This window comes from Pleurodeles waltl, chromosome 10 (genome assembly GCF_031143425.1).
Source record: "Pleurodeles waltl isolate 20211129_DDA chromosome 10, aPleWal1.hap1.20221129, whole genome shotgun sequence".
Taxonomy (NCBI): domain Eukaryota; kingdom Metazoa; phylum Chordata; class Amphibia; order Caudata; family Salamandridae; genus Pleurodeles; species Pleurodeles waltl.
This window is the reverse complement of record NC_090449.1, coordinates 728810871-728832888: the sequence shown is the minus strand read 5'-3', so window position 1 is coordinate 728832888 and position 22018 is coordinate 728810871. Positions and strand designations below refer to the sequence as shown.

The window sequence follows — 22018 nt, the reverse complement described above, 5'->3', positions numbered from 1 at the left end:
CCCTTTGTGGAGGTGAATGCATCTTTCATCTATTGGAGTGAAAATAGCCACTCACATCCACTCTCACACCTACAATAATCCTCTCACACCCAGACAGCCATTCTCACACCGAGACCCTTTCACACCTATTCTCACACCCAGAGAGACATGCCCTGCGGGAAACTGCCTCTGCAGATGGCCAAAGGCTATGCACAGCATGGGGTTGGATGATTGGGGGGGGGGGGGGGCTGGCCGCAGAGTTCTGGTTCTACAGCCCTTAATTTGGCCTCACATTTTCTAAGGGCTCTATTCCTGTCTCCACCTCTGAAACTGAACCACAATCCGAGTAATACCATGAAACTTGATATTTAATAGTTCTGTGTGATTATATACAGGGTTATAATGTACTGCTATGGGATAATTAGTGTTGTTGTTTCTAATAGCTCTTATGTGTTCCTGAACCTGTTCTTTGAGAGGCCTAATAGTGCTTTCTATGTAAATCTTGCCACATATGCAAACAAGACAATATACAGTATACCTTGTGTTACAACTGATAAATTGTCTAACATAATAAAACTTTCTTTGCATTGAATGAAAAAGACAAGGTTTTGTCTAATGCAAACTGACAAGCTATACAACCTTCACTTTCATAAAAACAGGTTTTGTTTCCAACCACATCCCAGGGTTATCTTGTGTACTCGGCGTGAAGTAACTGGGACAGTTTCTGCCTCAATGTATATCCCCCTACTGTGGGCGAAGGAAGGTCCCTTCTTAAGTATTTTCCCAAGATAGGTGTCCAATAGCAGTATATACCAGTGCCACTTGAGAATGCAAAATACTACAGAACTTGCAGGACTATATCTGGTAGTCATGGAGAGTTGTACTTTGTCCCTTTTGCTGTGTTTTTTAGTACTAGAAGGGATTTGCATTGAGTTTGGGTGATTGAAGTACTAGTTTGAGAAATCACCATTTCTTGAAATCCTCTATTTTGAGATCGAAGTTCCAAAGTTTCCAATTGCTGGCAAAAACTAATTACGTCTAGTTCTGGCCCTCTCACCATAGGGGATGGCATTTTTTATTTTAGACCTAGGATGTGCACTCCGAGCGTGTAAAATTGAATTGCATGCAGTGGGTTTCCTGTAAATCCTGGATAAAATTCTATTGTCCACCATATATAGAATCGCATCTAAAAATTCAATCTGTTGAGTACCAAAATGATGTGTGAATTGGAGCTTGTAACTTATTGTTTAGATGATTAATCAAACCATTTTAGTCAAATGACTAATATGTCATCTATGTATCTCGCCAGTACAAAATATGTTGTAAGGTGGTAGGTGGGCAGTGCGTCTATAAGTGATGTCTTTCAACATGCCCCATATAGACGTCAGCATACGAGGGTGAAAAAGTTGCCATTATGCATAAACACATTATGTTCCAAAACTAACCTAGTGAGAGCTAATAGCATCTCAGTATGTTCATATAAGGTTGCATCCCTACATGAGAGGATAGAAGCCAATGTCAGAAGGCCCTTTTCTAATGGAATGGAGGTGTACAAGGAATTAACATCAAAAGTAACAAACATACATCCCTCAAACCAGTCCACATCCTCCAACTGTCTTAAAAGATGTTTTGTGCCCTGGATTAAAGAAGGTAAGTTGCAAAGCAAAGGCTGTTAAAAGGTATCCATGTACTCAGAGGTGTTCCATAGGTGAACCAATTCCAGAGATAATAGGCCTCCCTGGGGGAAAAGAACCTGTTTTGTGTACCTTCGGAAGTATGTAAATACAAGATGCCCGTGGTGTATAAGTAAACATATATTTGAATTCAACATCTGAAATCAGGCAGAGTTCCCTCCAATTGGAGAGTCTGCCTTCAATTAGCTGTGTGACATCTACTAGTGGATTAGGTGGAAGGTGTTCATACACCTGTCCATCTGCAAGCTGTCCATGGCTCTCTGCAGTGTAGTCCGATTTGTTCATGACAACAACATTGCCACCTTTTTCTGCTTCACTAATAACAATGTCCATATTTTTTACTAATAATGTCAGAGCTGCAATGTCCCTGGTGTTCAAAATTTACTTTAGTATCTTTTCTAGTTAACAACTTGTTTATCCTCCAAATGATATAGATGAGTGGTGACAGCTCTATAAAACAGATCAATGTAGTGATCGGGAAAAGGGCAGTGGTAAACAAACATTTAGGTTTGAGTCCACTATCCCACTACAAGTTAGTTTCAATGCCGAAGTGTCCCAATATGTCTTGTATGGATGGTGAAGGTAATTCAGTATGTTCCAAAGAAAAAAATCAATTGAATGTCTTGAATGTCCCTAATACTTCGATTACATTTCAGATTTTATAACACCATTAGTGCTACAATAAGGTCTATTCATAAACCATTCCTTCAATTTCAAATGTAGAAAAAAACTTAAGAAGATCAATATGAATGTCCATATAGTCTGGCATGGAAGTAGGACAAAAGCCCAAACCCTTGCTTAATACATTTATTTGGTCACTAGTAAGTGATAAAGATGACAGATTAATGACTTGCACGGTATGAAGATTTGGGTCACCTACCAAACAAACAGATGACGTGGGACACATGTTCAACTCCTTTTGTTGCAGGAGGCTGATCTGGTTACCATGACATTCCTTGTGGTTTGTGTCTGCTTGTTCTCACCCCCTTCCCCTTGTTTTTGTTATATTTGTATTGTATCTGTTGTGATTTTGTCTTGTTCCTTTCCTGTTTCTTACCAATTCCTCTAAAAAATAAGAATAGGTACCCCCCCCCCCCAACACCAATGGGGTCATATTGGTGGTCCCCTCTATTGTCGGGTCTGTCCCTCCACTGGAAATACTAGAAACACCTCTCACACTACTGGCAGTGGACATAACTGAGCGCTCCTCTTGATTGTGCAGCCCATGTGCTAACTTTAATATGATTGTGTTTTCAGGCAAATTTAAATACAAGACCATTGCGGCAATCCTGATAATCTCTTCTACGTTTCTTTAATTTTTTATCCTTAAGATATAGCTGATGTGTATTAAGTACATCCTTGAGGATGTTGTAGTTCTTTTCAGTAGTTTCTGGCAAGTTTAAACCACTAATTTCCTGTTTTAAAGTTTTGATTTCTGCTAAAAGTTTTTCTATTTTTCTTTAGGCATGTTTGATAAAAATATCAATCATGCCAATGGAAAAGGATAAAGTTAAATGTTCCCACTATCCCAAGAGATCAGAGCCTGAATCACCAAAAGATGGAAAAAGGATCACCCGTAGTCCATGTGGGGCTCGTTTAAGGTCCAAATAACCCTTGAGAGTAGTCACATCCCACCATCTGAAAAGTTCCTATTTTTAAGGTTTTAGTTTGAATTTATACTTCAAACATTCCTGCACCTCCCCTCTGTCCTTATCTTTAGTCGGAGCAGGCTGTATAGAGAATAATTCTTCAGCTAGTTTCTCCCCATCATCCTCAAAAAATCTATAGTTGACGGTGATTTAGTGAAAGAGATCAGCTTGGTCAATGGCATGGGAGCATTAATAGATGCCGTAGTCAAAGCTCTCCACAACGGCGGCTTTGTGGATGAGACGGTGGTGATAGTTGCCCCCGTTGTTGATATGAAGAGGTTTTGTTCTAGGCGTAGACGGCTCTGAGGATAGAGAATGCTGTGGTTTTTTTTTGTTGTTTTTTTTGTTTTTTAAACAGATGGAGTAGAGGGTTGGGAGGAGGCTGTACCTGTGGAGATGAGTTTGAGTTTCTCCTTTCGTGACAGGTCTTCATGGTGCACCTTCAAGGCCTTTCTACTCTACTCAGAAGCCCCACGGTCAGAGGAACTTGACCTTTTGTGGGGTCTTGTAGATGTCTCGCTGTTCTCCTTAAAAGAGCTTGATTTTGGAGATTTAGTATTCTGTAGCCACAGACGTAACCTCCCCTCTCTGTCTCTCAAGGTTTTTGAAGAATAGGTGAGACAAATTTTGCTTGCACTCTTACCTCGTGTTTAGGGTACAGGCAATAGAGACAGTCTCTGTGTGGGTCATCAACATGTAGCCTTTTCTTCCCACAGGACTTGCAGGATCTGAAGAGGCATTTCTTAGAAGGCTCAGACATTACAGATTAAGAAAAGTTGGGATACATAGGGAAAACAACTGAGCAGAGCTCAGGGAGACTCCCTTCACAAGACGTGCGGTAGAAAATCTGAGGGAATCAGCCTCTCTTGGGAGTGTTCTATAGGGTGCTTTTACCTGGTTGGTTTTAGTTCAAGTTCCGTCCTTTTTTAAAAAGGACATAGATCGGCTAGTCAACTGATGGACTAGTGCCTTTTTAGTCTATTATTGTTTTAGATATTGCTCTACTATGGTACCATGGTACTACCACTTCAACAACGGGGAATGATTCAAGCATGTGAATCTATGAAAGATAAAATACTGGATAAATGGGGGGGGGGGGGCCTTAGTCTATCATGCAGGACAGATCTGACACGGAGCCACATGACGTTATCTACAGACACGTGAGGGAACTGCTTACACATTTTTCAGAATCCAGTCTAGCACAGGGGTTAGTTTACATGGTGCGGAATCTGCAGTTGGAAGTCTCTATCAGAAATGTCCATTAAGCCAATGCTCAGTCAAAAAGTTATTTATGTTGAAGATTAAGCAATCTAAATTCCAGAAAGTATTTAAAGCCTTTATAAACATGCAAAGTTTTGCTTGTCCTAGAATCAACTAATATTCTTTTCTCCTAAAAGTACTTCTTGCGTGATAGAATATTCAACAGAGTAACACCTGCCATAGTTCAAAATGCATCTTTAATTTTGGGAAGTGTTCAACAATCTGGTAGGAGCTTGTCGATTCTTCAGTATTTTACACAGCAATAAAACAAGCCATATTTACAAGGCATTTCAGAAAGGAGTGCCACACTCAATGGATGTGCATGTGCAGATTACGTGACATTTTATCTTTGCAGAAGCAGCACAAAGACAAACTGTGGTAAGACACTAACCAGGCTAACTACAGCAATTCCACATAATAAATGGCACAGCCAATGTGTACCACTTCCTTATTCTCACTCTAGTGTTACATGTTCAGAAATGAGTTTCATATAGCACCATCCTGTTCACATATATATTATACCTATTCTGAGACTGCACCCTCTATTTTCTTGGTGATCTTTTAGATACTCTTCTTTTTAAATTTTGTATATTTGATGGTGATGGCGGGGGGATGTGATCTGCCATTTCTGCACGTGCTATATGTAATTTCCATCCTATTTAGATGGAGGGATAAAGAGTTAGAATAAATGGGAATCATTAAAGAAAAGACTTCCTGAAACTCTGGAAAAATGTGACTAAAGCCACATGGCTTGAAGGAGAAAAAAAATATATTTCTACTACTAGCAGCAAAAGAGATAATCTTCACAATGTAGGGGGCCGTAGTGAAAGTCCAGGGTATAACATGTGGCTGCTGAAACATGGTCTTTATTGGGCAATTATCCTATTAAATCGTTAGGATAGGAACGCAATTACAGAAAAATTAGGGGCCCTGTTCTGCACTTTCTTGAAAAACAGTAACAGTGTGACTTGTCTGAGAAGACTAGGGCAGCTTCAATTGGTGGACTTTGAGATAACAGATGAAAGGGCATGAAACCAGTAACTAGCTGATAACTGAGCACTGCACATTATGATGCAGTAGACAGGTTCATTAAGGGGTGCTGCAAATCTAAGTTAGGTGGAAAGATGTATGAGGGTACTTGGCCAATAACCTGCTGCTAAACCGTACGATAAGGTATAACCTCAAAGTGTACTATGGCAAAATCTTTAATAGAAAAGATTGCATCAAAAAGAGTTATATTTCCATACAGATGAATGAAATCAGACAAAGATATTACAGTTTTACTTTTGCAAAAAACAAACCAAGTTTACAGAAGTCTACTAAAATCAAAGGCATTAGCAGTTCTAGAATGTCTGGCATGCTTACCCAAGCAGCTCCGCTTCCATGTGTTTTAGGAAACAGTAAAGATGAGCCTTGTAATACTGTCCATGAAGAGGTCCAGTTCTTTCTAGAAAATACATTGTAAATCACATTCAATTGCAATTGATACCTTAAAAAAAACACAAACTAAACTATGGGTTGCAAATGTGCTTCACATACTCCTAGGCCCCAGTCCTACAGCACCTTCTGCACCTTTGATAGAGGACTTCCCCTCAGGCAATATGATGTGCTTTGAGTTTTAAAAATAAGACAAGAAAACTGAAATACACCATGTATAGATTCTAAAGGTTCCCAGCTATTTGGACAGTATGTTGCAAAGCATATATATTTTAACTAATATTTTAAATACAAATCATATCTTTGAGGAAACCGTCAGATTGCTATAAATCACTATAGAGCTTTTAACGGATATTCATAGGCTCAAATATAAAGGTTCCAAAAGAAAAGCTTATACGACCCACATTATGTGTGGTTTCACAGTGCAGCTGTTACCAGGCCTTCTGTGAACAAAACATAAAAAAGCTTTAAGACGAAAATTGCGATATCTGTATTGGCTCTGCCAACATGTTGACCTTCCTTCACATTTAATTTGACTAACATATGTGCTTGGACTTAGAAAGAGTGCTTGTTTTGTATAAATTATAATCCATAACAAGCCAATGATCAAGGAGGTAGGATTGATTGGTTCATTGGGAATAGTTATATCGAAAGCCACAAGTCTAGTATATGTATTATGAAAATCTACGAAAGAAAAAAAAAGGCTTGATTTGTGTACAGAAAAAGCGTATGTTGACACCAAGAGGCCTTAAAGGGTGAATTGTTATTGCACTGTAGTAAAGTGTGTATACAGGAACACTACTGCATAGAATCTAACAGATTGTCTTGGCAGGGATTTTTATGTTGGGTCCTTCATTTGAAAAAAAGTGGAGGCAGACCACTTGCACTGATAATCCTATTTGTAACTGAATGTGTATTATTAGGCTATATATGTATTGAAGTATTTTTTAGATCTGCCTTTAAATCTGTAGCTGTCCACCAGGCTCTTGAAATAAAATTACACAAATACAGATACATACATTGAGGGATATGACCCAGCCGTTTTTAGCTACTGGTCTATTTGAGTGCCATTCATATTCTGCTTCCACACATGGCAGTATTAAGCATGGGGTAATGGATTAGCCCACTGGCACTGTTGTCTGTGAGTAACAGCGTTTTGCCTGATAAACTACGCACTTTTGCCTGGAAATGAGTGTGCTTCAGTGCCTAAGCTGGTGTGCCAGACTCTTCATTTCCATTTGCTCCTTTGGCAGGATCCCTTTACTTTCTTCCTTCTTTAACTGTTATTTTATTTTTTAGGATTGTCCTACAGCACCTCAAACCGTGCTAGTAGGCTGCTTGTTTGCCGCACATTTATCTGAAGTGCACCACAGCATTATGAAGGTCCAAGGCAGGGCTTGGCCAAAATGGCAAAGATTTGGATGCATTATAGTGGGGCTCCCATCTGGTAGACTTGGGAACCACCTCATCCATTGCCATCTTGTTCCTGTAGCAGCACCGATCGGCAGGTAACTTCTGTCCACAGCTGAAGGGGCCCTTGTGGAGGTGCTTAATGGCACTGCAAAAGCCCGGCAGGCAGGATGACTTCGACCAGGCAGGCTTCCTGGCCAGGGCCTGCCTGGCAACCACCCATTTCTAAGAAGAGGTGAGGAGGGGTCAGCGCCTGAATGTGGCTGGTAATTAAAGCCTGGTCAGTGTGCAAACACCCACATGGGGCCTTCCGAGACTGGTGGGTGCTTAGTGTGCCCCTCCCGCTGACAGTGTGTGAAAGGACTTACTCGGCCCCCACTTTGTCCCCACAAGGAGGAAGACATCCTGACCAGATGGGCGTAGTGGCAAGCTCCTGTCTGTTCATCTACCTCCATCTTTATCTTCTTCAAGAGGTGTGCACGAGGCGGAGCAGTGAGAACCGGGGAGGGGTGGTGACAACAGGGATGCCTCCCTATTCCATGATCATTCGCCTTCCATGGCATAGCTAGGATTTCCCCTGTGGAGACCTCCTTAACCCATACCCTGTTACCTTCATCAAAGGAAAAGAAAACCTGATATCACCAACTGGTATTTGCTTTTCCTCAATGAAGACAAGCATGGCCTAGCCTATCCACAGGTGGTCTCCTGGTTGCTGGGTCAGCAATCGATCGACTTGCCAGGTCAGGCTGCTCATACTGCTTCCCCTTATTTTCTTGCCCAACAAGTTTCAAGGGTTGCAAGTGGCACTGGCTGACTGCAGTTCTTTTTTACGCTGAGTCTCTCCTCCTGCTCGTAATCCTTCAGCCATTAAACCTAAACTTACCACACAGGCCACTTTACAACCAGCTTCAACTGAGGTCTTGATCATCATGGGCAGAACGACACAGACTAAACCTGGCACCCAACCACTGGAAAACTGTAGTGGCCCCTCTGCAACTGACCCTCCTACAACTAGCCCGGACAAGCTAGATGTTATCCTGGAAGCCATTAGCATTACCCGGGCTTTCCTAGAGGCAACAATCGACACAGTTGTGATTGATGTTGGCTTGTAAAGTAATGACCACAAACAGATGGCTGAGAGAGTAAATTGGAGAAGGCAATACAAGAGCTACAACCACCGACAACAGTCATCCAGCAACAACCACAAGAATTAATAGACCAGGTGCAGTCTCTTGAGGCCAAGGCTGAGAACGCGGTGGGATGCTCCAGAATATCCAAGTGAACGGTGTGCAAGAGGACTTTGAAGGGCAGGATCCATTAGAATTTCTGGAAACCTAGGCAAAGGGGTTTGTACTAGCCCAAATGTTTGCCCCTTTCTTCTCTATGGAAAGAGCCCATCATATCCTAACCCCAAGACCCCTGGTGACATGCCAAGGTCCCTAGTCACTTTCAAAGACAAGGACGAGATATCTGTACACCATGACAAGCAGGACTCATTGAAATTGATAACCGCCAGACCCTTGTTTTCCCTGACTCTCCACTGGCTGTACAGCATCAGTGGGTGTTTAAAGGAAGCTTAGGGAAGTGGGTATAAAGAATTCCCTGCTGTTCCCAGCCAAATTTAGGAACCTGTCTGGACAGAACACTTTATTCTTCATTCCTGAGGTGTGGGGACCGGGAATCACTTATCAGGCAGACAAACCTCATGGATGGAAGACTCAAAGATCCAAACGCAGACACCTAGAACAAAGCTAAGTGGTCTTCCTTTCACAATGACAGCCAACTCCTGTGAACAGGCCCAAGACAGCAACCGCTCTTCTTTGGTAACTGCAGCCTCCTTTCATGAATCATTTCCTGTATCGATATTCACCTCAATGGACTCTTTGGAAGAAGATAACCCCTCTCTTCCTCTGAAGGTTCGCTGATGGTGACCATTCAAACTGCAGATTACCTCATTTAATGACAATCTTTTACTGATTCAGCTAGTGAACTCTTGGCCTCTTTTGCTCTTTCTTATCACCACTTGCTGCTCTACAGAGATCGCTCTCAGTTCTGAAACAATGCTTAGTGCCTCTTTCTCCTAGACTCTGCTTCTCCCTCTGTTAGCCCCTCCCCTCAAACACCATGGAAGATGAGGAAGCCCAACTAATTTTCCTACAGTTAACACTTTCTCCCCACTTCCTCCCGCCCACCCTCTTGGGAGGGCTGCCAGTTTACATAATGCCACATCCCCAAATCACAACACTGTCCAAACCACACAGCCCTTCATGAAATATGACAGTTTTTTCTGCTTTTTGTGGGTGGCTGGCTATTTGCCACCCATCCCCTGTATTACTCTTTCATGTGTCTTGATTCACATTCATTAAGACAACATCAAGATGGAACTGCACATTTCTCATTCGTATGTCATGTAGGGGGCTCTGTTCTTCTTTGGGGAGAGATAGGGTAGAAGCCAAAGATTCCTCCATGACCCAAGTAAGCATAACACAACTACAAGCAGAATGCACTAAACAGGTTTCTCACTATTGAAGTAGAACATTAGGGGATGCATACAGTCAATAGGCAATACAAAAACCAAGCATTCCTTCTACATAGGGGAATCAACATAGCTCTTTTCTTATAGTCCATCTTAATGCAACAGAGGCTATTAAACTTCAAAAGAGATGGTGTGGCCATTTTTTTTTTACTAGCAACTTTTCAGCATATGCTATGGGAGCCCTAATTTGGGTATGGGAAGGTAAATCCTTCACTGCGTGCCCAATCAATAGACCAGATTTGTTAATGTGAAAGGCATGTACTAGGTAGAACTTAGGCTTTAAATGTAGAACAGAACACTTTCTTTATGCGCCTAACGGAGTGACTAACTAAATGGGCCCACGTTAAGTGGATACCGGGTGGGGACTTCCTGTCTTAGGCATTGTGCTACAAAGGTCACATCCTTCCCTTCTGGAGGACAGAATGACGCACAATACTGAGGCTCCCATCACAATTACTTACCTAATGGCCTCTGGTAGAGGTCTGGAGAAAAACCGGGTGTCAGGCTCTACATCCTTCACTCCTTGCCACAAGACTTATATGTGCAATTAGACTCCATAGTCTGCTCTTCCCAACTCCGCCCAAAGTTTTCCTTGTTGGATCACCTGGGTAGGAACATTTTCAACCATTATCCCGCACAGTCAAACCTGGTCTGGGGTACAACCTTCCAAGCTGTTCCCTCCTGACATTTACAAAGTGCTATCCTAGAACCCACAGCCTTCCTAGGCACACAGAAACAATACAAGAACATTTTCAGATAACTGAGGTTTCAACGCCTCCCAAACTACTTAATGGGAGGTCTTCAAGGTGGCTGCACGGGGTCACTACATACTTGAAGTGGTTGATGCTTGTTGGTCCTTGGGTAGGAGAGCTTGGCACTGTGGAAAATGCTTATGTCCAAATTTAAAGACAAGTAACAGAAGACCCCATCATTTGAGCCTCCCTATAAGCTGACTGCCAAAAAGTAGCAACCTATGTCAATGTCCTATTGCTAGGGACTGAGACATGTTAGAAAGTCTTAAGGAATCATTCAAAGATGCCACACTACCTCTGTAGATTTCTCGAAGTCATCTTTTGAGCCCTGTGGCTCGTATGAACCAGGGCATAAGAAGCGGTGGCACCCCTGCCTGGAGACATGTGATGAAGATAATTAGTCCCTGACTGCCAAGTCAATTTCTTCATAGGCAGCAATCACATTAAAATAATAATTCCCTCTACCTCCTGACACACTAAGACATTGCACTCAATTGGATATCAACTATCCTAGCCACCCTTAAGCTACATATAATCCTCTCTACTCCAAAGATGTACCTAATCCTCCTGGTTTATATCCCTACTTGATTCCTGCCCACTGTTTAGTTTCCTGGTTTGAAGTTAAAGTACGCACCCACAACATCTAGAATGTGGACTACCTTTTTCCTAAATGAGGTAAACTAAGGAGCAGATATAAATTACCTGTGTAAACAAACATTTTACTACCACTGTTCCTTTGAAGACACTTACATTACCTCTTAAGCTTTTAAAAGCTGGCATACTATTAAGCAATTCCACTCGTTAACCTGTAGGTGATAATCTATACTCACCCTAAAGTAATTATGACAAGTATATGAAAGTTTTCAAATGCCACTAAAGATTGGTTGAAAAGAACAAGTTACCTTCGGTAACGCCTTTTCTGGTGGATACATTAGCTACCTGTGGATTCCTCACCTAAAGAATTTTCCCCACGCGCCAGCATTCAACGGAAATTTTCTTCTAGCTCTGCACGTCAACGATGACGTCACAATTGCCCGACTCCCACGCGACACCATATGACGTCATCCAGGCAATAAGAGGTCCTTGTCGACGTGCAGTTATCACCATTTTTTACATGCCTTTGAGGCAAACAGGAGAACATTGACACTACAGATGTGATATGAACACATCAATCAAACCTATATACCAACATTTATTTCCACTAATATGAAACATAACCAATAGAAATAAATACAAAATATATGCATAAATATATACACATGTCCTCTTTTTTTTTTATATTGATACAGAAACAAATATATACACATATATAAATCATTGCATCAATATATATATATATATATATATATATATATATACACACACACACACACACACACACACACACACACACACAAAACATACGGGTACTCACCCAAGGAATTCGTAGTTAAGACAAGTCAGGCAACGGGGAGGCGGGTGGTACCGTGAGGAATCCACAGGCAGCTAATGTAGCCACCAGAAAAGGCGTTACCGAAGGCAAGTAACTTTCTTCTGATGGATACAACTACCTGTGGATTCCTCACCTAAAGAATAGAGCCCCAAAGCAGTATCGCCCCCGGTGGTGGGTGCCTGAATGGTCAAACCAAGAAATCCAGCACTGAACGGGCAAAACGGCCATCCCTCCTAACTTCAGAGTCCAAACAATAATGCTTGGCAAAAGTGTGGAGGGATGCTCAAGTTGCCGCCTTGCAGATGTCAACCACAGGAACACCTCTAGCTAAGGCCGATGAAGCCGCCTTAGCCCTGGTGGAATGGGCACGTAGCCCCACAGGAGGTTCCTTCTTTGCTAAAGAATAACACAATTTGATGCAAAGAATGACCCACCTGGAAAGTGTTCTCTTGTGGACAGCTTTGCCTCTCCTCTTCCCCACGTAACCGACGAAGAGCTGATCGTCCTGTCTGAACTCCCTTGACCTGTCGACAAAGAAGCTCAATGCTCTTCTTGGGTCAAGTCAGTGAAGCCTCTCTTCCTCCTTGGATGGATGAGGTGGAAGATCGAAGGAAGAAAGTGTATAGGACTGTCCTAAATGAAAGGGTGTAACAATCTTCGGTAGGAAAGCCGCCTTGGTCCTTAACACCACTTTGTCCCTTTAAAAGGAAGTATATGAGGGTTCCACACTAAGAGCCTGGAGTTCACTCAACCTACTAGCAGATGTTATGGCAACCAGAAAAACAGTTTTTAAAACTAAAAGCCTCAATGGGCAAGAATGCATAGGTTCAAACTGTGAACCCATAAGAAAGGTCAATACTAAGTTCAAATCCCACTGTGGCATAATGAATGGAGTGGGCGGAAACTTGTTAGTGAGACTCTTAATGAACCTCAAAACTATTGGGGACTTAAACAAGGAGGGTTGGTCTGGAAGGCACAGAAAGGCCGACAGCGCAGATAAATAACTCTTAACAGTGGCAACTGCACAACTCCTCTGTGCCAAGGATAATGCAAACAACAGTATGTCAGATAAGTGGGCACTCAAGGGATCAACTTGATTCTCTCCACACCAATTCACAAATTTAGCCCACCTGCTTGCATAGATAAATTTGGTGGAGTGTCGCCTGGCCGATAATATAACTTCCACCACCTCAGGCGGGAGAGAAAAAGCACTCCGATTGCCCCGTTCAATCTCCAGACATATAGGTGCAGGCTCTAGAGGTGGGGGTGTAGAACCTGCCCCTGCGACTGCGAGAGAAGGTCTGCCCTGTGAGGGAGACAGAGCGGAGGGCACACAGAGTTGGTGAAGGTCTGAATACCACACCCTTCTTGGCCAATCTGGAGCTATTAAGATGACTTGAGCCCGGTGTCTTGGCGAATCTTCCTCAGGTCCCGAGGAATCCAGGGTATGGGGGGAAACGCGTAAAGCAACTGACCCTTCCAGGACATCTGAAACGCGTCCCCCCCAAAGCTCCTTGCACCAGATACTGGAGGCTGCAGAACGACGGGCAGTGCGCTTTCTTCCGAGTGGTAAACAGTTCCACCTGAGGAAACCCCCCACATCTGAAAGATGTAAAGGACCAGGTCTGGATGAAGACGCCACTCGTGATCAGTCGAGATGCGCCGACTGAGAACATCCGCATGCACGTTCAGAACTCCAGCCAAATGGTTTGCTACCAAGCAAATTTGATGGTCCTGAACCCAGGTCCAGCGCCGTAGAGCTTCACTGCAGAGAAGATATGACCCCACTCCTCCCTGCTTGTTTATATACCACACAGCAGTAGTGTTGTCCGTTAGGACTTGAATCGACCTACCGCGAATGGAAGGGAGGAAGGCCTTGAGAGCCAGACGGATCGCCCGCAGTTCAGATCCAGATTGTTGTGAAGCCTCTGTTCCCCTGGAGACCAATGACCTTTGACCTCCAGATCCCCCCAGATGAGCACCCCACCATAAAGTGGAGGTATCCGTTATCACTGTGGCCACCGGAGGCGGCAGCGAGAACGGCTTTCCTTGGGAAAAGTTGTTGTCCGCAGCCCACCATTGAAGATCGCTGCAGCATCTCTGGAGATCTTTATTGATTCCTCGAGATCTCCTTTGTGTTGAAACCACTGCCTGCGGATGCACCACTGAAGAGCCCTCATGTGCCAGCGTGCATGAGTGACCAGCAGAATGCAAGAAGCGAACAGACCGAGCAGACGAAGGACCCTGAGGACTGGAACGACCACTCCATTCTGGAACATTGGAATCAACGCCTGAATGTCCTCAATCCGCTGTGGCGGAGGAAAGGCCTGATTCAATGTTGTGTCCAGTACTGCCCCTATGAACAGGAGGCGCTGAGAGGGCTCCAGGTGAGATTTGGGCATGTTCCCTGAAAAGCCCAGATCGAACAACCACTGAGTTGTCGACTGCAGGTGACGCCGCAGGAGCTCCGGAGACTTGGCTTTGATCAACCAATCGTCCAGATAAGGGAATACTGCTATCCCCCTTCTTCTGAGCTCTGCTGCAACCACTAGGTGCCGAAGTAGGACCAAACGGAAGGACCGCAAACTGATAGTGTTGCGACCCCACCACAAACCGGAGATACTTCCTGTGGGACTTGAGGATCGGGATATGAAAGTAAGCATCCTGCAAGTCAACAGACACCATCCAATCTCCTTTGTTCAACGGCAAAAGAACCTGTGACAGGGTCAGCATCTTGAACTTTTCCTGCTTGAGGAACCAATTCAAAACCCTAAGGTCCAGGATTGGCCTCAACCGACCATCCTTTTTGGGGATCAGGAAGTATCTTGAATAGCAGCCATGACCCCTCTCCTGCTCTGGAACCAACTTCACTGCACCCTACGACAAAAGGATTAGCACTTCCTGTTGTAGTAAAAGAAGATGGTCTTCTGAACAGAAGGATGAGCAGGGAGGGGGAAACTCCTGAAAGGGAAGAATATAACCTTTCCCCACAATTTCGGTGACCCAGGATTCCGATGTTATGGACTCCCACATGTGAAGAAATTGAGACAGTCTCCCCCCTACAGGAGATGCATGTAAAGGGAGTGATGGAGGACTAAGGCTGCTTTTCTTGCTGCACCCCTCTGGAGGAAGAGGCAGAGTGCTGCTGGGCGGCCCCTCTAGTACGAACTCTACCGCTGCCCCTGAATGATCTATAAGGGTGAGCTGCTGAAGATTGCTGTCCTGCTGCCTGGAACCTCCCTCGAAAGAAAGAGCCACGCCCAAACCCCCTAAACGATCTTAAGGAAGTGGAGGTGGATGCTTGCAGTCCCAAAGATCTTGCCGTGGCCCTACTCTCCTTGAACCGCTCCAAGGCAGAGTCAGCTTTTGCTCCAAATAGTTTGTCCCCATCAAAGGGCAGGTCGAGTAGGGTTGTCTGCACATCGGGAGAGAATCCTGAAGACCGTAGTCAGGCATGTCGACTTGTCTCTAGAGTCCGATGTGTCAAGCCCAGATTGAATAACCTGGGTCGCCGCAGCCTGAGCATCCGCCAATAGGTTAAGCACCTCCTGAGGCAATGCAGAGTGCATCTTGGCCTCGTCCATAAGAGCATAAATGTACCTTCCAAGATTACAAGTAGCATTCGTAGACTTGAGGGCCATGCTACATGAAGAGAACACCTTCTTAGCAGACTGGTCAATTCTCTTGGACTCCCTGTCCGCGGGAACCCCTGGAAGAGATCCCGGAGCAGAGTGTGAGGAGCATGAAGCTTGCACAACCTAACTCTCCGGAGTCGGGTGTCTGGATAAGAACGCTGGATCACCTGGAGCCACCCTATAACTTCTCGCCACCGACCTGTTCACAGCCGAAGTCACAGGCTTCTTCCACACCTCCATAATTGGGTCAATAAGTGCCTCATTAAATGGAAGAAGCGGCTCTGCCACCGCTGATGATGGACGCAAAACCTCAGTGAGAATGTTTGTCTTAACATCCACAGCTGGAAGAGGAAGGTCAAGCAAATCCGCTGCCTTCCTGACCAGCGAATGAAAAGAGGCAGCCTCCTCAGTGTCCTCCCCCGGAGAAGCCAAGTCCCGCTCTGGGGAAGTGTCCAAACCACTCGCTGTGTCCAGCCTTGGAGGTCTCCTAGTGGCTCCACAATCTCTCCCTCCTCCAAGAGCTGCTTCTCATACTCCTGCTCCTCTAGCAGCATCCGAGCCAACCTCCTGGAGAGGACCCTGGATTCAATCCCCGGCGTCGATAAGGCATCAGCCGACGCCAAAGACCTCGGACGTTTAAGGTAGATTGAAGCCGTGGCAAACTCATCGGAACCGGGGCGGTGAACGTCGTCAGCGTCACCGGTCTTCTAGGCGACGCCACTGGTACTGGCACCGAACCAGCACTTCCCGAAGGAAGGAAAGGCATGAAGTGTGTCGATCTGTATAAAGCTGGAACACCCATGTCGTAGGCCAATGGACCCGAAGGCCCCGAGTGCACACCTTCCAGAGCCATGGGGGCAAAGAAGTTGAACATCGCATTGAGAAATGCGGCTGGGTCTGTGCCTGGCGCCGGATAACTTTGCGGAACCGGTGCATGAGGCGAAGCCGGCGTCGGCTCGGGCATCTCTGTCTGCGCCGGAGAGACCGTCGGCTCCTGATGTGGATCAACTTCAAAGACCGATAGTGGCGAAGTCGGAGAAGCTGGAGTCGTCTGAGGCGGAGGTGTAACAGTTTGACTGACTTCCCAAGTTGGTCGATGCGGAGCCGATGGCGACCTCGAGCGGGAACGGTCCTTACTTGACCGGCGCCGCGATCCATGCCGACGTCGGTAGTCTCGATGACGCCGGTGAGATCTCGAGGACTTAGAAGATGACTCACGGCGATGATGCTTCTTCTTCTTGGACCTTGCCAGGAACAACTTGGCCTCCCTCTCAAGGACCTTCGGATTCATGCGCTGACATGAACCGCACGCCTCTACCTCATGGTCAGAACTCAGACACCACAAACAATTCTCATGTGGGTCTGTGACAGACATTCGACCTCCGCACTCCCTACAGGGTTTAAAACCCGACTTCCTTAGCTGAGACATTGTTACACACGAAGTGAAACAGTAGCTCCCTGGTAGCCTAAAAAAAAAAATATATTACTCGAAGGCACGGAAAAAAGGGAACAGACGTCTGCACGTCGACGAGGACCTCTCATTGCCTGGATGACTTCATACGGCGTCGCATGGGAGTCGGGCAATTGTGACATCATCGTTGACGTGCAGAGCTAAAAGAACATTTACGGCGAATGCTGGCGCGTGGGGAAAATTCTTTAGGTGAGGAATCCACAGGTAGTTGTATCCATCAGAAATATAACGCACAGTCACTACTTCTAAGCCAGGTGGCCACCTTAGAATGTCATCGGCTATTGTTTCACTGGTCCAATATGGCAGACGTGGTTTTCAAACTTTAAAACAATGACACACCAAGCAAAATGCTATTCGAAGGCAGCCACACACTTCTCCATTTGGCTTTTTGATTCCAAGCCCATACCTGCCACGTTCAGACAGAGGTGTTTTTCTACTTTATCTTATGCATGCTTGTTAAGTGTGCTTTTTAAATTGTGAATGGGAATGTAGTAAATTTTAAGAATGATTCGATGGATGGATGGGTGGGTGCATGAGTGCAAGGGTGAGTGACAAGTTCATGAAGGATGAGTTATTGTGTGCCTAAACTAAATAAATGACTAAAGACGTGCGTTTAGTTATACGCCAGACTTACTGGCATTGTCAGTATTTGTTAATTTTACGTGATGACTATTTGCTTCTCATCACAGAAGAACAAGGGAGCACATGAAAAACATATCATGCCATCACGTTTTCATTCATTCTTCTTTAACAAGGCATCTCTTATGCACAGCAATTGCATTATATGAAGTCAAGAGACTATGTTTAGCTCTACTTTCCTGGTAACGCACTAACAACCTAAAATGCCAAAGGCTCTAAGATGTCAGGCACTCAGCTCAAACAGTGTACGGAAAGCTAAAAGCATTTAGTCTACAAACAGTTTTCTGAATTAATTTCATATTCCTCTGACAAGACGATGGTTCAGAAGATCAGCACCCTACATAAATAAACAGATGAATGAAAAAAAAACCTATCTAAAGATTTGAATACAAGAAAACCTCAAAAATGTATTTGCCCTGAAGCTGTCAGCATACGTTATTTGCATTTTGTTGCCTAGTAATTAGAACTATGAATTTTCAGAACCAAACAATAAATGGGCTACAGCTATATTTGATATTCTCAAATATTAGTTAGGTTAATCTGAAATCACTCATTATCGAACTTACCTAACTTTTTTCCCATGCTCTGTTATTTTTGTAACATTTAATACACCATACTTCTCGGGATCCTGAAAAATAAAAAAAAAATAAAAACATCTTGACATAAGGCCCCCAAATTCTTGGTCTCTTTCAACAGAGACTAAGCAAGCATCCGCCCAATAACACTGAACAAACCAGCATCCAATAAGTACGGCAACTTAACCCTCAAGGTACAAATTTTCAGATAACATGCCATGTTTTATTTCCTCCTCTTCCAAAATGCGACAGAAGGTGAATAACTCGAGGAAGCACTTATTAAGAAACTAGGGCCACATGTACAAAGCATTTTTCTAGTCGAAACGGGCCAATTCGTGGAATTGGCTCATTTAAGATTTAAGATCTTCAAAACCGAAATTGGGATTTAGTAACTTCCCTTCCTGACATGGAATGAGAAAGGTATGTATGAATGTTTTGTGACCAGAATGCGGTCGCAAAACATTTGCAGTTTACCGCCAATAGAAAGTTGGTGGTAACCGATTTGCAAATGGGAAGGGGTCCCTAAGGGAGAATGGCGGGGAATATATTTAAGAGCACTCAAAAAAATGAAACTTAAATGTTAAATTTTTTCCTTTTTAAATACATCCTGTTTTCCTTTAAGCAAAACAGGCTGCATTTAAAAAAGGAAGAAAAAAAAAAGGATTGCCTTATTTAAAAGTAATAACAGACAAAGTGGTCTGCTGAGCCCAGGAACTCACCATCCCTGTGATGACTAATTCCTAATGGGTCGCAAACTGCGACCTACCTCATTATTCATGAGGTAGGTTTTTTTGCGACCCACCAGGAATCACAAAAGAAACTCAAAAGAGTTTCATACATTTCAAATTGTGATTTTCTAATTGTGATTCGCATGGAATCGCAATTAGGAACTCGCAGTTTCAAACTTTAGTACAAGCGGCCCCTACTGCCTCTCAAAGGGAATGGTGACTTCCAACTACTGCAATCTCCATTTGCTACAATGCAAGATATCTTCAGTATATATGGACCTGGGACCGGACTAACAGAGGTCCTGCAACTACTGGCAATGCATACCACAGCTCACCCAAACATAGATAAGAGTGGGAAACTAATGTCTGTATTTAGACTGCCCTAAATTTAGTATACAGATACACACCTAGTTGCATGCAGGACTCAAAAGGGTCATGATCCAGGGGATATATAACTACATTTAAAGAATCTTTTGAAGCAAAAATGAGTCTTCGTATGCATCCCTTACACTAGAACCTGCAGGCAGCTCTTAATATAAGCCTGTGGGTGGCCATCAGCACTCATTTTTGGGGAGCAGAACTTATTTTTCCTCACCAGCCATTTATGGAGAGCAAGGGAAGGAGAAAGAAAGATGGACCGACCCAGCACCCCCTACCCCCCAACACGTCACAGAGAGAAAGCAGAAGCCTGCAAGAGTGATAAAAAAAAAAAGGCATTAAGTGTCCGACACTGGATCAGCCCCTTTAGTGAGTGCCAGCCACTGACAACACTGGGGAGGTAAATTAAGACCCCTCTGGTGATTTTAGGCTCAAGCTGCTGAGAAACAGCTTCCTGAGCAGCGAGTTATTTTTGTTTCTTACTGTAATGACGATCAGAGAGCAGGGTGCATGGATGTCATTACAGTAAAGTGAAAGTAAAATGAGCTGATGGGCATACCTAAGCCCCCAGAGCACTGACTGGGACGGGAGAGGTAGCTCTTCTCAGAGGATCCCCGATTAGGAATTGCCACAGGATAGAGTGATCCCCAAGCAGGGATCCACCCACTGGGCACCAGGAATGGAGGGAGAGCAGTTCCTTAGGAACCAGCTTGTGCTTCCCCTCGCACATTTGAATTGATCAGTTTTCCTGCCCCCACTTGGGAGGCAAATGGGAGCACCTACCCCTAATCTGATCCCACACCCCTTTTCCCCACCCACCCAAAGGAGGGGCAGAAAGCCTACTAGACACCAGGAGCGGTGGTAAGGTGTGGAGCTGGTGTAGGGCAAAAAGTCCACTAGCCACCAGGGAAAGCATCTTTATTTTTTTAAATATAAGTGTATGCGCTGGGGGGGTGGGGTTGGGGAGGTGGCAGGAATTGAAAGCCCACTAGATAACAGGGATTTGTTTCTAAATATAATTCTGGGGCAACTCTGGGTGGTAGGAATTTTGTGGATTACTGCAGATTCCATAAGTGTCCATCACAAAAACATTAGGAAAATGTGTGATTTCCGAAAAACTATGAGGTTTGCAGAGCATTGTAAGAAAACCTAACGGGATCTATGCAAGGCACACCACCCTGGAATCCCCTGGTTTTCTAGTTTTCATAGATGTCAGTGGTTCGAAGGTTTGCATGGGTGGCGCCACGGCACTGCCCCAAACACCAAAGCTACCCCTTTTGCTTATGTATCAATGTAGCACTTTACAGCCTTTTGTGCCACAGTCTCTTGTCCCGCCCATACAAGTGTTGTGCCGTTCTTCTCGAGGAGCATGTGCAAGCACATGGAGGTGGGAAACTTGTAGTTCCCTGCAGACTTTGGAAAGTTCATCACAGACATGTGAGAAGAGTGTGTGTTGTTTTTTTTTTTTAACCAAGATTGAGATTTGCAAGGGCTTCAGGGTAAACTTACCTAATCAGAGCCACGCAAGTCAAGCAACCCTGGACTCCACTGATGGTCTAGTTTTTAAAAATGTGCAGGTTTACTAGGTTTCCATAGATGTGACTGAGCTAGAGTTAAAAATCAACAAGTTCCCACTTTGCAATAAAGGGTCAGTTTTGAGTGGACCATTTAAGGGGTTATGCAGGTGGATTCAGGACTGTGAATCCTTGGTACTTGGTGCAAGTAACAGCATTGCCTGGGGACTTCTGAACAGATCTTCTGGCACTGGCACTCATTATTTTACAAATTAAGCACTATCTGCTGTTCAGTACTTAATCACTAGGGTGGAAACATTGACCATGTAAACAACGTCTAAGCACTTTTGCTTACGGCCCAACTACTGGCAAAATAGGCATTTGTGGCAGCACTCAACCTATCCCAAAGGAGAATATTGACAGACTGGCGTACTGCTCTCCCACTAAAGTCTGAAAACAGAAGTGCTGCAGAGCAGGGCCTGGAGATAAAGGGGGAATGCAGGTGTCTGTCCTAATCTCGCGTGCCCACTATGTCTGTGCCTGTTTGAGCATTTGTATATCCATAAGTGAGCTAGCAGTTAGTGCAGGAGGGGGGAGGGGGCACTGCCCAAAATAGCGATTTTTCCAAGGCGTGGGGGGGAATTATGGGCTGGCCTTGAAGCAAGCTGAGCCCTGTCTCCAGGGCTTTTGTCCTACTCTCCTGGTTAGACCCTTTCAATCAATCAGCTAATGAGGGTTGGATGTGTGATCTGACAAGAAAAGCACATAGGAGAGTCATGGCTACCCATGTCCACCCCTGTGCTTTCGCTGCCAGACAGTACCCTACTTCTTCATGTAGCCCTGTGTGTCAGTGCTGCATCTTTCCACTGGCTCAGGAGGTACAAATCTATACCCAGCAACTCTTCATCTTCTGAGCCACACTGTTGGTT

At 44.4% G+C, this 22018-nt stretch overlaps 1 protein-coding gene across 6 annotated transcripts in view; it reads right to left on the bottom strand.

Annotated features, from left to right (window-relative positions):
- The window catches only part of ARHGAP12 (Rho GTPase activating protein 12), a 455441-nt gene that overhangs the window by 170748 nt on the left and 262675 nt on the right, over positions 1–22018 (bottom strand). For all 6 annotated transcript variants that reach the window (XM_069211253.1, XM_069211258.1, XM_069211254.1 and 3 more), the window contains 2 exons: positions 18461–18522; positions 5948–6029 (listed from right to left, as the gene is read on the bottom strand). In XM_069211253.1, the coding sequence (XP_069067354.1) occupies positions 5948–6029; positions 18461–18522 (144 nt within the window). The remainder of the gene's footprint in view (positions 1–5947; positions 6030–18460; positions 18523–22018) is intronic.